Here is a 16791-nt window from a genome sequence, read left to right as displayed (position 1 = left end):
TACTTTTCCTGTGTACCACAACCAAGGCAATGACACCATTTAATGACCTTACGCAATGAAGAAAAAAACTGCAGAACAGCATGTGCCTCTAGCAAAGTTGACTGAAAAAATGTCCCTGTACTACATAACCTATGCTTAAATTTTAGAACAGACCACAGATGACCTGGAAAATCCTTTGTCTCCATAATTTTTTATAGCTTTGATGCATAAAATAAAGGAGGAAATGAGATGTTTAAGATGCAAGAATAATATGACTTCCCCCCAGCCAAGGTGGAGCTTAGGCTTTTCACCAGAAGTTCTATCCTAGTCACATTATCAAGCAGACATGCAAATCACAAATAAAATGGAATAGGAAAAACACAAGGATTTTCTGGAAAATAGCTAAGCAACACCAGAACATTCTTTTTAGAAATGTAGAAGAGTCCTTTGCACAGTAGCTAATATTTCTTCTTTAGGCTTTGATATAAAATTTGGTTTATAACCTCAATACAGCAATATCTTTACTCTTGACAAATATCAAGTTTTCAAGTATTTATAACACTGACCTATAAATTCTGCTACTTAAAATACTTATACTATGTACACCAACTTTTACCCTCTGAGAACATTTTGCATGATAGTTTCAGTCACTGCAGTGAAAAATTGCTCAGGAAAGCAGAAATGCCTGCTTAATAGTCAATATTCTTTTGTGTCAATAAAAAGGAGATTCCATATACATAATAAAGTATTTTTTTAGCAGCTCTTGAGCAAACACTTTTTAGAAGATTGAGCACAGATCTGGGGTCTTTATTTCTCATAATGGCTCTACCTGATAATCACGCTAGTTCCTACATTTGCTCATTTATAAAAACTGTCAGGACCTTAACAATCATTTATCTTTAAGTCCAAAGAGGACTTGAACCCTCAGCATCATGACTTCCATAAATCTCTGCTCTCCAAACCCAAGTTCCCTAAGACCATATCTATTAGATTAGTTTATGATCCCGAATATTCTATTGAAGTTCTTGGTTTAATAGTGAGAGCAAACTTCATCCAAATATCCTATGTCTTTAGTAGATGCTCCTGGTTTCTCAGTAGCTTCAAGGCAAAAAGCACATTCATTTGTTCCTGCCACAGCTATTGTCTTTACCTGGTATTCTGTTCTAGAGACCATGATGTGAAGGTCAAAGAATGAATCTTTTTCTAGATGCTTTTGAAGGCTCCTGAGGGTGACCAATGGTGATGTAGGGAACAAACTGCACATCCAGTACATCCTGATGCAGATAACCAGCCTCAGAGTCTATTGTGTGAATACCTTTGGCCTCTAGGCTGGTTATGTTGTTGTTGAGAGTGGTCAGGCCAATTTTACAGCTGGCTATCCTTTTTTGTTTTATTTTACAATCTTAAAGATTCTTTATAAGATGCCTCTTCTATTTCTGTGGATCGCTTTCTTTGAAACTGGGGTAAGTAGGACAGGACTTAATGGGAACACTGTTGTCTTTCCACTGGAGAGCTCTTCTCTTCTTACCATTCCTGTACCCTTCAAATGTCTGTGGTAGGAATTACACTGGCATTAGGGAGAAAGTGTGGCTATCTTGTTTTTGTGCTTGCCACTTTTTAAGACTGGCCTGCATTGGTTCTAGGTCCAATTTCTCCTCAAACCTAAGCAAAGAGAATACTGTCAGCCTTGTATGTTTCAATCTGATTCACTAGTGTAGGGATCCACATAGGAGAAGTATCAAAGCTTCAAAATAATGAAGTGTTCCTTTGTGGATGTATCGCCTTTTGTCATAGCTATCAGACATTATGAATCTTAGAACTGATAGTGTTTGCTTCTTTACTCAGGTTACTAGGAAACTCAGAGCAAAATCTACGGCCCACTTTTAGTGAGTGAAAGGACCTTGTGGTACATATTTAAGGTACTGATCCCAGCCTTGTATTATTTTTCCTTTTCTTCTGATTTTCTAATTTATTCTATTCTTCTGTTGTGATTTTAATGAAGCTAATTCTAATAAGAGAATTATAAATAATACTTATAATTATTATTATATGTAAAAACGTAAGAACTAAGCTGTAATCTATAGTACCAGCTGGGCAATCACAGAAAAGATAGGGTCAAAACTGCTATACTATATAGCAAACTGATAGGCTGTTTGGAATGGGTCACAAGATCTTAAAAGAAATGCAAGTAGGATGTATGAAATATATGTTAATCAGGCTTATATATCCTAGATTTCCTATTTTCTATTATAACATGCTTAAGTTAGAGAGTAGAGAGCAAGCCTCAAAGATTCATGACATCAGATAAGGAACCCTGGTGCTCTTACTGTTTGATTGCCTAACATAATCTCATTCTGGACACTGATTTGAAAATTCTTCCAGGATCATTTGAATTTAACCCTTGTTTTATCCCTATTTAAGTCTCCAGAAAAGCTCTTGGATCACAAATGACAAAGTAACAATGCCTATGAATTGTTTTCTAGGTCTTGACTGTCAAACTGATTCTAACTAATTGGAAAGTTTTCTCTCACATCATATTTACAGGGTCACTCAATATGATGTGTAAAGTATTAAATTAAATAAAACATGCACTAAGGCAGGAGGCTGATCTGATAAAAGACAAGTATACTCTCTTGAGTCCCTTAAATTAGGGTAGTTCACACAGACACCCAGGCATTATAGAAAAAAAAAGAACATTCAAAACATTATACATTATAGAGACAAGAGGCCAATGTACAAAGAACAGGCAGAAACACACACAGAAATGACAGAGCATGTGGCCAAAGTGAACAAAAAGAAGAGTGTGAGGTGAATGGTCATCATGTACAGCACAATTTTCATCAGCTGTTCAGCTGTATAAAGGCAACACGTAGTTTGACTTCAGCTGCTGTATTTCTTAGTGGCACAAAATAACTCAGTCACTTATGAGCTAATTTGTGCTGCAGAAACAAGGCTTTAACAAAACAGATTATAACAGAACTTTATAGCATAGTTTTTCTACATTTATACTGAACAAATGGAAATTAAAAATATCTTACCAAGTCAACTCACCACTGAGGAGAACTCTCAGTATGGAAAGAAAATATGGTTAAAATAATAGGTCTGGTATGTAGTAAGTGCTCAATAAATGTTAGCAGCAGCTACTACCATCACCACTACTACTACTGGTACTACTACTAGTACTAGTCCTACTACTACCGTTACTATTTTTGTTGCTGCTACTTCTACTCGTAAAGATGGAAACTAAAAGAGCTCTGATGCAGACACCTGTGGCATACTCAATATCTATCACTCCCTACTTTCTTGTTAACAGAATTCTGATTTTTGCTCAGGAATCTACCTCTCAGAGAAAATGAGACTAACCCCATTTTAGGGGCACATCTAGATTAGTCAAAACCAATTGTGGTTATACCATTCCTTTTGCCCATGACTGGGTTAAGGGTGGGCATTCGGCCTCCTGGCTAATAAAACATGAAGGAAGTCTGCTGAGGTAGCAGGGGAGAAGCTTCGGAAAAAACTTTTCATATAGTTAAGAAAGACACACTGGAGCACTTAATCTCTTCTCTGAATATTGTCAGGGTAAGAGTACCTTAGTTTCTCTGATGTTTCCTTTTTGATGCTTTTCAGTTCGCCTTCAAAAAATATGACCTTACGGCATTTCCCTTACTATCTGGTCAGCTCTTTGCTGATTTTAAAATGTTAGAAAAAAAATCTTATTCAGCAATCTAAAAAATTTTTCTGTCAGAATAATCTGTCATTACCAAAAACAGAAATTTCATGTTTGTTTCTAAAATGAGCTAAGATTGATTTGACTTGTTTTGAGAATTTTATACATAATATTTACAGTCTTCTTTTTATACTGTTAAATTTTTTAAAATTGAAGTATACGTGATCTACAATGTTTCAGGTGTACAGCAAGGTGATTCAGTTATATATATATATATTATATATATTCTTTTTCAGATTCTTTTTCACTATTGGTTATTACAAGACATTGAATATAGTCCCCTGTACTTCAAAACAGAAACAGACCCAAAGACATAGAAAACAAACTTATGGTTAGCAAAAGGGGAAGGCGGAGGGATAAATTAGGGATTTGGGATTAACAGATACAATCTTCTTCATAACAGTTATTTTTCTACTGCATAGCTAGACTAGCTTTGTGCTGCCCAATACAGTTGTCACTAGCTGCATGTGGCTATTCAAATTTAAATTAGTTAAACTTAAAAATTCAGTTCTTCTGTTGCGCTAGACGCATTTCAAGTACTCAAAAGCTAACTTGACTACTTACTGGCTACCAGGCTGGACAGTGCACAGATAGAATATTTCCATCATTGAGGAACGTTCTCTTGGACAGTGCTGGGCTAGATTACGTGTTTTGAAAGTTTAAATTTTCATGTATTAGATTACATTTTAAAAGGCTCCAGTTTACACAACTTATGTTCAGACAGCTTTATTAACTTGGATAGCGTGAAAATAAATTTTGGTGTGGTAACTGAATTGTCTCAAATTCTGAACTAGTAGAGACAAGATTAATGAAGAAAACATAATTATTTGTATATTCATGATACATATATGTTAAATATATCTCCTTAACGTTTGCAAAAAGCTGAAACAGAAAACAAAGATAGTAATAGAAATGTCAACCTACCAATAACAAACTCCACAATCTGAGCATCTAAAACATAGCTCATGGGTAAAATGCAACAAGCCTGGCATGTGTGTCTGGCATGTTTTTTTCCTTTTTCTGTTACGTATCATACATTATTCATATTGTATAGCACCTGTGTTATTAGACCCAAAATGTGTGCCCACCCCTACAACTACATAACAGAAATAGATGGGAATTGAGAGGTGGGTTTGCCTTTCTCACTCCTACCTAACACAGTCTAATATGCAGTAGGTACTCCATTCTTCTTCCCTTGCATAAAACCTCTATTTTCCGAGATTTATGTTATTCATCCAAATCACTATTTGGTTTCATCACTGCTTTCTCCTAACCTTATGATGGTCATTTCCTCTCATTTTTTAAAGAGCTTGATACCCGCTTCACAGTCTCACTATACACTCTGAGTCCTAATAACATCCTGAGTGAATCCAACATCCACACGGAAGACTCCCCAAACTCCCTAGCCTTAACATTCCTAGAACTCCTTCACCTCCACTCAAGGTTAGGCATGCACTCCCATGGCCACACTCCAGATTTGTTCTCACTGAGAACAGTCTCACTTCTCATATCTTAAATTCAAATACATTCCACTCTCTGATCCCCTCACCTGCTATCTCTCTCACACTGTTTTTCCTACAACACTGGTTCTTTAATTTTTATGGATTTTTCAAAGTTACATCCTTAATTTTCTCCCCGGTAGCCTTCTTTAGACTCCACTGTCATTCCCTAGTATAGAGTGCATGGCTCAGCATGTCATTCTCAACAGTATCCTTAAAATCTTCTTGATTTGTTTACTGTTCTGTTGTAATCTCACCTTTCCCTAACCCATTTTTACCTAAAGCATAAATCTGAGGCTAAATCTTTTAACCTACCCACCTGGCACTTAATTTTCTTTGTGCCTAGAATGCTTTCATTGTCACTTCCTTCTTTTCTGGTCAGCTGCAATTTGCCCTTTCAGATCTTTAGCTTCCCATGGGAAGAAATCCTTAAATCCCTAATTAGGCTATGTGACAATTCCACATGCTTTTATAGCATTCCATACTTATTCTATCATATCATATCATATCACTTATCACCCTGCATTGTGATTTTCTTTGACTTCCCAAGAAATTATAAATTCCTTGAGGGCAGAGCCTCTCTCACACTATCACAGTCTGATAAAGAGTAAGCACTCAATTATTTGTTGAGTGAATGAATAAATAATGCTGGAAACAATATAATCATTGTAATTGAAGCTACATGTAATGAATTCAAGATGTAAATTTAATAGAATTAAATACGATAAATAAGCTATAGAGTGTGTTAGAGGTAGTATGAGGGGAAATAGAGCAGGGTAAGGAAGATTAGGAATCCCAGGATTGTAGGGAGTAGGGAGAGTTGCAACTTTAAATACAGTATTCAAGCCAGGCCTCACTGAGAAGATGACAGCTGAGTAAAGGTGAGGTAAGGGAGTTAGCGATGTAGATATTTGGGTTGGAAGAGTATACAAGGCAAAGGGAACAGCCAATGCAAAAGCCCTAAGGTGGGAGCATGCCTGGCACATACAAGGAGGGAAGCCCGTGTGGCTGAAGCAGAGTGAATAAGGAGGAATATAATAAAAGATGAGTTCAGAGAAGTAATAGAAGGCCAGATTGTGAAGGCCTTGCAGGCCTTTTTAAGAACTTTGGATTTAAGTAAAACAGGGAGCCATCGAAAGGTCTTGGGTAAAGGATATACTGAAACTGAATCACTCTGCCTCTTATACTGAGGGCTGTAGGGAGCAAAAGTAGTATCTGGAAACCCACGGAAAAAGCCACTTAGAGTAATCCAGTGAAAGAGTGGTAGGCAGCAGTAGAGGCAGTGAGAAGAAGTCAGATCTATGATATATTTTGAAGGCAAAGCCAATGGGATTTTCTGAGGGACTGGATATAGTCTGTGAGACAGAGAAAGGAATCAAGAATGACTCAAGGGTTTTTGGCTTGAGCCAGATGAAGTTGACATCTGAGATGGGAAAAACTGCTGGAAGAACATGTTTGTGGAAATGTTTTGGAGACAGCATTTGGACATGTTAAATAGTACATGTCTATTAAAAGTCTAATAAATGGTAAGATATGAGTCTGAAATCCATGGAAGAAGTCTGGGATGAAAATATAAATTTGGGGTCAAATAACATATGAATGGTATCATAAGCAATGAAGCTGGATGAGATCACCAAAGAAATTAGTATTGGTATGGCAGAGAAAAAGACCAAGGGGGTACGTCCTGGGTACTCTAACATTAAGAAGTCAGAGAAAAGAATAGGAACAGCAAAGGAGAATGAGAAAGAATAAGTAGCAATATAGAAGGACAACCAAAAAGCTACAGTGTCATGGAAGCCTGGTAAAGATCAAGTAAAATAAGCACTCAGAACTGATTACTGGGTTTAGCAACATGGAAGAAACCTTTGACTTGACAGAAACATTTTCACTAGAATGTTGGAGGCAAAAACTTTATATGAGCAATTTTAGGGAAAAATGAGAAGAGGAATTAGATATGGTAAGTATTTTTGTTTTTGTTTTTTCACGGTAGGAGAAATAACAGCATGTTTGTATGGTTATGGAAAAACCCAGAAGAGAAGATGTTGAAAAAATCATCCACATGTTTATGAATAAACAAGGATTAGGACAGGCATAGGGTTGGAGAGTGTTAAGAGTGAGGAATAGTGTGGGAGTGTGGGTAATAATCTGATGATATGAAATTAAAAGCTGTGTTTTTTAGATAGGAGGAAGGAAAAATTATCTGGGAGGAGTAATAAGATATAAAGAAGATAGTCAATTCACTTCTAGGCCCAGTCTTTCAAGAGCTAAGGGAGAAAATACATGTCCTTAACTTTAGAGGCCTGCAGAGGAAGCAGTATTTTCAGAGGAGAGCCAGTTTCCATTAGAACAAGAAGGTGAAGGGAAGAAAAATTCAGAGATGTCAGGATGTAAGGGATTTTGCTGATGATGGACCACGAGTTTCTGAGGGCATAGAAGAGTTTCAGTGGTTGGGCACGGATGGGAAACAGAAGAAGGGATATGCAGAGATTTATGGAATTGGATGGCAAGAGATGAGGAGTGACATGGAAGTCTGGGACTTCTTGCAGTGGCAAACATAAAATGGAATAAAGGCCATAATAAGATTAATCTTTGTTTCTTGAACTCAAGAAAGATAATGGTGGCAAAGCTGTGAGCGTTGGGGGGCCAGGGAAGTTCAGGGGGTGTCTCTCTCTCTTGATTCCTACGGGGGGAGAGTGTATTTGCTTCTAGTGCTGGAGCTTTCTCTTGACTCTTAAAGGAATTGATGGACCTGAGGCTGGTTCCATTCAGTTTCAAAAATTCATGTGACCCTCACGCACATGAATTTCTGATCAAATAGCTCACAATTTAAAAAATTTCCCTGCTCTAGGGGAAATGTAAGCTAATTTTTCATAGCAGAGTTTGGTTTTACTTACATCTGTATTGCAGGAGCGATACCGTTTCCTTTCCCCAAGGCAATATTTTCCACCTCCTGAAGGTCTGCAAACACATTTTGTTTAACATGTGAATATAATATATCTAAACACATAAACAGTATATATATTGCTTGATGAAAACATATTAACATTTACTTTAAGAAAATAAAAAATTTGACATTTTATTAGTTATTAAAATAATAATCATGCCGGTGATAGTTAGCAATAATGATTATGGTTGTTGAACAAAAAATTAAGGCAATCTACTATGAGTAACTTTATAAGGCTCTTAATTATGATGATATACATTCTTAAAAAAATGCAATTAAATCAATGTATTTTCTAATTATCATAGTAAACAGGTATTCAGCTCAACACAATGAGTTTAAAAATCATTTATAATGAAAATCCATTTGAATCATATTCAACAAAACACATAATCTGATACTGTATGTTCACCAAGTAGAAAATGGAAAGTTTGTGTTTTTTTCCAGACTGGAAATAAGGAAAGGACACAAAATAACTCCCTGGAAATAGCTTTAGTTCAAAGTTTTTAATTCAGAAATAAATTTCTATCTCAATTCAAATATTACATGAAGTTTTAAAAACTTCAGTTTCAAAAAATTAAATCTAAATCTAAGATAGGCTTACATTATATAGATACTTTATATTACATTCAAATTAGGATGTTAAATATGTGTTATACATAAATTAATTTTTGGAGTATTTAACATTAGAGAAATTCATATGCTATTATTTGGACATGCAATTTTTGAATGGAAAAAACTAACTTGTTCTTTTAAAAGAGGTCCAAGTCATTCTCTTAAGTATTTGGGTATATTATTTATTATCATAGGGTTTTATACTTTTGATTATTAAATTACAGTAGCCTGCAGTTGAACTTAGGTTAACTATTCTGCACTTGTTTTAAAAAGATCAAGTCTCAGTTATAATTTTGGCCCACTGGTATCAATGAGATAATTAAAGTTACACTTTGAATATATTTTGAATGCTAGTGAATGCTGACTTTAAGCAAGGGAAAGAAATGGCCCAGCTTGAACCAGCTGGGAGAAATTCGTTGGTCAGACAAAAACAAGGTAGTGGGGACGGTGGTGGAAATGCTGTTTTATGAGTGGGTGACAGTGAGCTCTGTTTAGCAGGATGGTAATAATAGAAAGTGGGAGAATGAAAACACAGAACTAATATAAAGGGAAACAATTTCAAGCTAAAAAGAAGAAAAGAGAAGAAAAGAGACATTTAGAGAGAGGAACCAAAGACAGGTATCCTGAGTTAAAATGAGAAAAAATAAAAAATAAAAATAGACCATCTTCTACCCCAGCAGGGGGAAAAAAGCAGAAGTGATATTATAACACCATTCTGCACCAAATAATTGTCAGGAAAGAAGGTCCTCAACCTGAGCTCTAGAAAGAAATGGGAGCACTTGACATGAAGCAGCTAAGGAGCAGTTTAGTCTCCAGGAGGACACGCAAGACCTACTAAAGGAATCATCCACCTGCAATGGGCACTGGTGGAAGGGAGAAGCAATACAGCTAGCAAGAAATACTGACGGGGCTGGCTTTATGCCAGGGGGACTCCGGCTGGAGAAAAAGAGTGGTGGGAGAGGAGCAGTCTGACCTACATAAAACAATCGTGAGGAGAAAAGTGGATGCAGCTCCGGAAGGTGATTAATGGGGGCATGTGAATGGAAACTATTTTAACACATGGGCAGTATTCTTTTCATTGTGATTTGTGATGCGAATCAAGGCATTTCAACCCTCAAAGTGCTCTCATTGGTCCTTTTAATACTAATGTAGCAGTAATAATTTTATGTGACATGTGAAAAGACCTTATGTTTCCTGGGAATAATGGTAATGTAGCTAAGACAAGACCTGGATTCATCCATAATTCAGTAGTTTTTGGAGGAGGAAATCTATCTGATTATTACTAGATTAAAAGTCTGGCTATATCTGGGATAGATACACAATGCTTTTCTTTTTTCTTTTTCTTTTATTTTTAGCTACATAGTAAGGTGAAAAGAAGAAAAAGAAAGTCTGTCTAACAAGGCTCCTCCACTTTCCTGTGCCTATTGCTTGTTCTGAAGACAAGCACTTGGCTCACTAGTGAAACGTTTTTACAGATAACATGTGAAACCACAGCTTTGAATCATTTCCAACTGTGTCTTTTTGTTGGCTCCGGCTTACTTTAGCTACTTACGCTGGACTGTCACAGTGTCTTAGGGATGAGGAGACGCCTCCCCCGCAGGTCCTGCTGCACTCTCCCCATAGTGACCAGGGACCCCAGCCCCCATCTATGCTCTGGGGCCAAGTGCCAAAAGGAACACAATCTCCCTGATAACACCACTGCAAGATTTCACAGAAAACACAGAATTAGCTTTTAGGCAGATAGAGCTATCAGGATAGAAATAAATACATAAGGGTCAGGCATTAGCATTCTCCCAATAGATAACAGACTGAGAGTTCTTTAACTGTGTTTAGACATTGGTAAAGGTGCATGTGATTTGCAAATTATCTTTAGCTAGGCAATGATTTATAAATTTCTAACAAGTACCAGGAGTCTAAAAAACTTGACTTTACTTCTTTTTTCCTTATTTCTTCTCCTCCAGACTTTTAGTGTTTCCCATTATAGAGACCTCAAAAGTCTTTTTTAGATAGTTTAGTATTAAAACATTTTTTTCTTTATATTCCACTATTATTAGACTCATGGAATGATAACGCAATATGGAAAGTTCCCCAGTAAGGAATTTTTATGATGGTAATTGCTTTTTCTTTAAAAAAAAAAAAAAAAGGCTGGTTGAGGCTACAATAGTAAAAGAATGTGTTGTGGCATTTCATCTACATGACTGCTGCAGACATAATAAAAGTAATGCCAAGACACTAGGGACAGGGTACAAAAAAACCCTTATACACAGTGACTAGCCATGTGTAGTCCCTGCATGAACATGTGTACTGGAATTCTTCTCAGCTTTACTCTCTGCAATAAACCACACATACTGCACATAAGTAGAAAGCCAGGAATAATTTATCGAGATGCAGACATCGCATAATCAGCTCATAACTCTAACATGATAAATCTTATTTGCAGAATTGGTAAAAATGATTTTTTTAAACCAAGCATTAGGCTAGGCTTTTATTGGTGCATTTTTCTGAGTTATCAAAATTTGATGAACCATACTGATGCTATGAAAGTCATTTGTTTATATGAATAACAATAGGGAACATTATTAGAGTTGAGTAACTGTCAGCAATGTTAGATTGTTAAATAAAAATTCAACCAGTATATTAAAATGTAAAGGGATTATGACATGTGATGCTTTGAAAATAATCAGTTTATTATATTAATTCTGTATATCCAGAATTCTTTCACTTTCACCATTTGTACTACTACCGCTCTAGACCAAAGTAGCAAATAGATCAGCTTGTTACCTGGTCCCCCTGCCTTACTTTCTTCTACCTATAATCAATCTATTCTCCAGTGAGCTATCAGAGAGCTCTTTTAAAAACATATTATGGCATTATGTCACTTTTTGGCTTAAAAGACTGTGGTGGTTTCCTCCTTCCCTTAACTCTGGTCAACGGTGGCTTTTGTGACCTAGCCTCTGCCTCCTTCTCCAGCCTTATTCTCTTTCTGGTACAGAATGCTCCAGACACACTGGCCTTATTTCTTTTCCTCCATACACTAAACCTGTTCTCTCCTCATGGCATTTGCATTTGCTGGTCCTCCTGGGAATACTCTTCAGATTCCTTATATTGTCTTCTCATCATTTGCTCTCAGGTCAGGTGCCACTCAATCAGAGAGGTCTTTCCTTGATCACTCTTATTCTGAAGTGGTTGTACTTCACTACCCCTTCCACCCTTCCCTCCCCCTACTCCAGGATGTATAAAGATTACATCCTCCTGTTTTAGTCCCCTCTTACACCTACTTTAAATCACCCTATTTATTTCTCAGATTATTTCCTTATTATTTTTATTGTCTCCTCTCCTTAGTATGTAAAAGCCTTGAGAGCCAAATGTGCCTATTCAAATTTAAATTAATTAAAATTAAAAATTCAGTTCCTTAGACCCACTAGTTACATTTCTAGGGCTCCCATAGCCACATGTGGCTAGCGGCTATGACGTTGGACAGAGCAGATACAGAACTTTTTTTTTTTTTTTTTTTTTTGCAGTACGCGGGCCTCTCACTGTTGTGGCCTCTCCCGTTGCGGAGCACAGGCTCCGGACACGCAGGCTCAGCGGCCATGGCTCACGGGCCCAGCTGCTCTGCGGCATGTGGGATCTTCCCAGACCGGGGCACGAACCCATGTCCCCTGCATCGACAGGTGGACTCTCAACCACTGCGCCACCAGGGAAGCCCCAGAACATTTCTATCATCACAGAATGTTCTAATTGGAAATGCTGAATGTCTAGAACAGTGCCTAGAATGTAGTAGATATGCAACAAAACTTTATTGAATGAATGAATACATTAAATTATAGAATCCTGTGTCCTGTTTTGGTTACTACATTTCAGGAAGGAACTGGAGATACTGGAGGGTAAAGAAAGTCATATTCATCTTTGCTTCCCTGGTAGTTGGCATTCAGCGAATATTACAGTAGTTGTAACAACATAAAGGACTTCTTAAGAAAAGTGCTAAGCAATTAGGCAAGAGGAAGTCAAAATTTGGTTGGCTATAAGACCAAACATTCTGACCCTAAATCTAATAAATATTAAAGTAGGACATTAAAAAAGATTACAAGTTTTGGGCAACAAAAATTACCATGAAGAAAAAGAAAATCATCTGTCCAAAATGATGAAGCAGAGGTAGTTGGCTGAACTGATAATACAGTACCAACTCTGGGAGCAGGGCTGCTAATAATGTACATGTGAGAGGGAGAATGTTCCAGCTGCCAGCTTATGATTTACCTAAGTGATCTTGAAGACCAACTGTGTGCATAATGATATACCAATTGCGTTAGATTTTCATCTATATAAAAGTCACAACAGTGGACCAAATAATCTCCAGTTTTACATTTTTGTTATTACAAGTAGCTGTGTGTAAGAATATTTATGCCTGCACCTATGAGAGTAACTGAGCAATGTAGTATTAACCAGCAATTACTGTCTTTTCCTGTGGTTTCAATTAATGACACTTAATACTAAAAAATTCCAAATCTTAAAATCTGCCTATTTTCTTCAAGTTGGAAACTTAGCATTACTGATTTCAAATAACAATAAAATTTGATTTTACATTTATTTTACATAATCACAGAGCTGCACTTAAAGCTCAAAGAGCCTCAGAATTCATGTGGTCTAAGCACTTCATTTTTTCACATGAGGAAAGCAGAACCTGAAGGAGGTTGACTTGCCCAAGGTCACTTACTGGCAGAAAAGGATTAGCTGTCCAAATACACACAAAAAACAAGTGGAAAAAAAATCAATTGGATGTGTAGGATTACATATTTGAAGACATTAAAGAATACATTAGTATATTTTACTGAACTGTTTTTACTACATAAAATACAAAATAATACTAGAGATTTTTTTAAAAAACCCACTTAGCTGCAAGTATACAACCACATGTTATTTCATACCTCCCTGAGTATTCTTATAATTAGGAGAGGAAAAAAATCTCACTTTTTGCATTTTTCAGGGGACGAAATTGTGAAGGCCACAAAAACACTGAAAGATGTAGATTCTAAAGTATTTAATAATATTGTTTTACATGTGTCCTAGATGCACACAAAATGTAGCACAGGGAAAGAAGTCACATATATTCTCTTGTTTTCCTTTTAAAACTTATTCTGAAGGTAAAAGATAAATACAAATATTCAGTTTGTAAAATGTTGCTCAGTTCTTACCATTAGTTAATATCTACACAGCAGTAGTATTCTATAAGTGGTTTGCTAAAACCTTTTACTGCATAAATTTATGCTATTGATTATATCTATTCCATAGAGTTATAATAGACAATTATATCAGAAAGTTAAATAACATAGATTAATGGGTAAAGAATGAAGAATTCATAATAATAATGTAAGTATCAGTCACTTAGCAGCTGACAAGAGACTAGTGTCTAGTTTAACAACTAATTAACAACTCAGTCTGTGTGGGGATGACTTCCGTCTGTGGGTATCCTGTGTTACAAACTTGAGTTCTCATTCTAGTGATATCTTTCTTTGGTCCAGAGCAAGTCATTTGTTTCTTTTCTTTAGTTTACCTGACTACAAAATGGGGACTAACTTTAGCTTTTGATTATAATATGATTTGGATTAGGATGACTATAGAAATTAGTTCTATACAGACATACCCTCAAAGAAGTTAAAAATCTATCAAACGACTTGTTTAATTTTGCTCTCTAGCAAAATGTTCTTTTGTGCTTTCCCCTCACCTTGTGTTTATAGGAAAGGATCTCCTTGGAATTTTTGCTACTCCTTCTGGTAGTATTAAGTATCTTGATGTAGTACATGATTTTAAGAGAAGAAACTTATTTAACTTAATAAGTTTTTTAGAAACCTATAGGGAACTTCAGGTGAATCAAGTTATTTGGGCTAATTTTCTAGATGACTATATTAACCAATATATACTAAGATTTTAATGTAAGTCATAATTAATATAATTGGATTACACCACATAAAGTAGATTCAAGTATACAAATCCTACAAGCACATTAAAGGTGAGAATTTTGAGTTTTGTATTTTCTATTTTTATCCTTTTTTTTTAATCTAAAGGTGCCAAATTGTAAAAGCTATATTTCCATAGGCATAGAATTTTACTTCATGTCTTAAACTAGAAGAGTTCAATATTCAGATGGAAACTAGTTTTTAATCTTTATTCCCAAGGGTTATATCCAATCTAGTGATTTTGGACAATTCTAAATATCAGTCATATTACTATAGCCTAAATTATCCAGATAAATTGGATAAATCTGGCTTTCTTTTTGCTAATTCAGGTGTGTTTAACCAGATTCAGAAAGGTGAAAGAAGTAAAACTATCGTATTCAAAAATAAAATCTCATATTGCTCATTCTTGCTTTTCACATTCCTTCTAAATAAAAGAAATATGTCTTTAAAACTATCTAGAAAGATGATATATTCTAGTGAAACACTTATTTTCTTAAGAAACACTTATTCATCATTAAACAACATCTCTTTCTGTTAGGCCACTGAATTTCATGATCTCCATCAGGAATTGTCTTAAGCAAGATATATTATAAATCAAAAAATCTAACTTTGAAAATTTGTCAGAATTCTACAAAGAAAAATTTCAAAATGAGTACATATTCAGTATTTTAAAATAATTTTTTTAACTAGATATATTTTAGGATGTGATTATGGTAGAACTTGTACCACAGCCAGCACTGGGTCTAGCCAGCATCTGGAATAAGATACCTCTAAGGAAATCCTAAGATTTTAAAGGAAGTGATACTGGTGATTCAATATAGAACATTCTTCCTAAATCAGAAAAGATAAGAGTTGGAGCACAGTGCTATTAAAAGCCTTATCTTTCTGCTCTGCAGGTGTGAGAATGCTAAAGTTTATTTCAGCCTGAATTCTAAATCCGAACTTGTCATCCCATACTATTTAAATTTCTAGAGCAACTGGAAGAGTCATTCTTTCTTCACTTCTGTGTTTATAGTTTGGGACTCAGTCAAAACATATTACATTCTACTTTAAGTGAATTAAGATCTAAGGCTGCAAATGTCCTATTATATATCCAGTGCTTTAGAAGGGCATGTAATAATCCTATTCTAATCCAGCCCTGTGTTTCCCATGCAAAAATATTAGGAATCAATGTCATGTATATGTAAGCCCAAATGCTAGGTTATGTCTCTAATTGGGGCTTGTAGAATCATTAAATCAATCTCTTGGCAATAAACCAAGTATTTGAAACCTTCTTTGTGGTCATCATCAGAGCTTGCAAGGACTGGGTTTTGATTATCCTTAATATCCTGTTTGGTAATAATGCCAACACTGCTATCAGAGTTTTTATAGTGTAGATCTTTGTTTACCATTTCATCAAATATGGCATCCCTCCGATTTCTGTCCAAAGGGCTATTGTTGATGCCATGTCTAAGAAAAGTTCTTTTGGCTGAAAGTTATATTGATTGATTTGTAGAAGCGTGACCCATGGACACACAGTACCAGCGCACTGTCTGGGCTCATCAAATTTCCTCCTTTGGTTAATGCTACTGTCCCTGAGCACATCCATTCAGACCATATGGTTCTTATTCAGTCCTTGAATGGCTTATTCAGGCAAACATCCAATGGCTGTAATAGCGATGTCAGACCCCCCAGGACTCACGCAAAGATCAGTTTTTAATTTTTTGGCCATATTTCTTACTCCATCTGCTAAATGTGCATGGAACAGTTCCCATACTTACATGGAACATTTGTGGAACTGCGCCCCCGGGCAAAGATCCCATATCTTTTGCAGCCAGAGTTTGACGAGATCATTGTGGATCCAGTCCTCTGGATATGTCTATGCTATCACTTGAGCCATATTTCTCCCCTCCCCCCAACCTTTTAAAAAAAGATTTATTCAAAAAGCTATGAGCAGCTTTGGTTTTATCCTGCTGGCTAGACAGGATGTAGGTTCTTTCTTGTTCCCTCTGATGAGAGTAGTTTAGAAATTCAGAGTTAAGATCAGAGGTCATGGATATACCATTCATGCTTCTGAGACACACAAACTCATGCTTA

The 16791-nt window shown here is 36.0% G+C and overlaps 1 protein-coding gene across 12 annotated transcripts in view; it reads right to left on the bottom strand.

Moving 5' to 3' along the window:
* Window positions 1-16791, bottom strand: part of ADAMTS6 (ADAM metallopeptidase with thrombospondin type 1 motif 6) — a 290570-nt gene that overhangs the window by 80133 nt on the left and 193646 nt on the right. For 10 of the 12 annotated variants that reach the window (XR_014294256.1, XR_014294257.1, XM_082623510.1 and 7 more), the window contains 2 exons: window positions 10314-10459; window positions 8100-8163 (listed from right to left, as the gene is read on the bottom strand). Coding sequence is in view for 10 of the 12 variants with exons in the window: in XM_082623510.1 (XP_082479636.1) it covers window positions 8100-8163; window positions 10314-10459 (210 nt within the window). In the remaining 2 variants the exon portion in view is untranslated. The remainder of the gene's footprint in view (window positions 1-8099; window positions 8164-10313; window positions 10460-16791) is intronic. The other 2 variants (XM_082623513.1, XM_082623512.1) reach the window with 1 other exon arrangement.

The sequence above is a fragment of the Mesoplodon mirus genome, assembly GCF_964341445.2.
Source record: "Mesoplodon mirus genome assembly, chromosome: 5".
Classification (NCBI taxonomy): domain Eukaryota; kingdom Metazoa; phylum Chordata; class Mammalia; order Artiodactyla; family Ziphiidae; genus Mesoplodon; species Mesoplodon mirus.
This window is presented reverse-complemented; position numbering and strand designations above follow the sequence as displayed.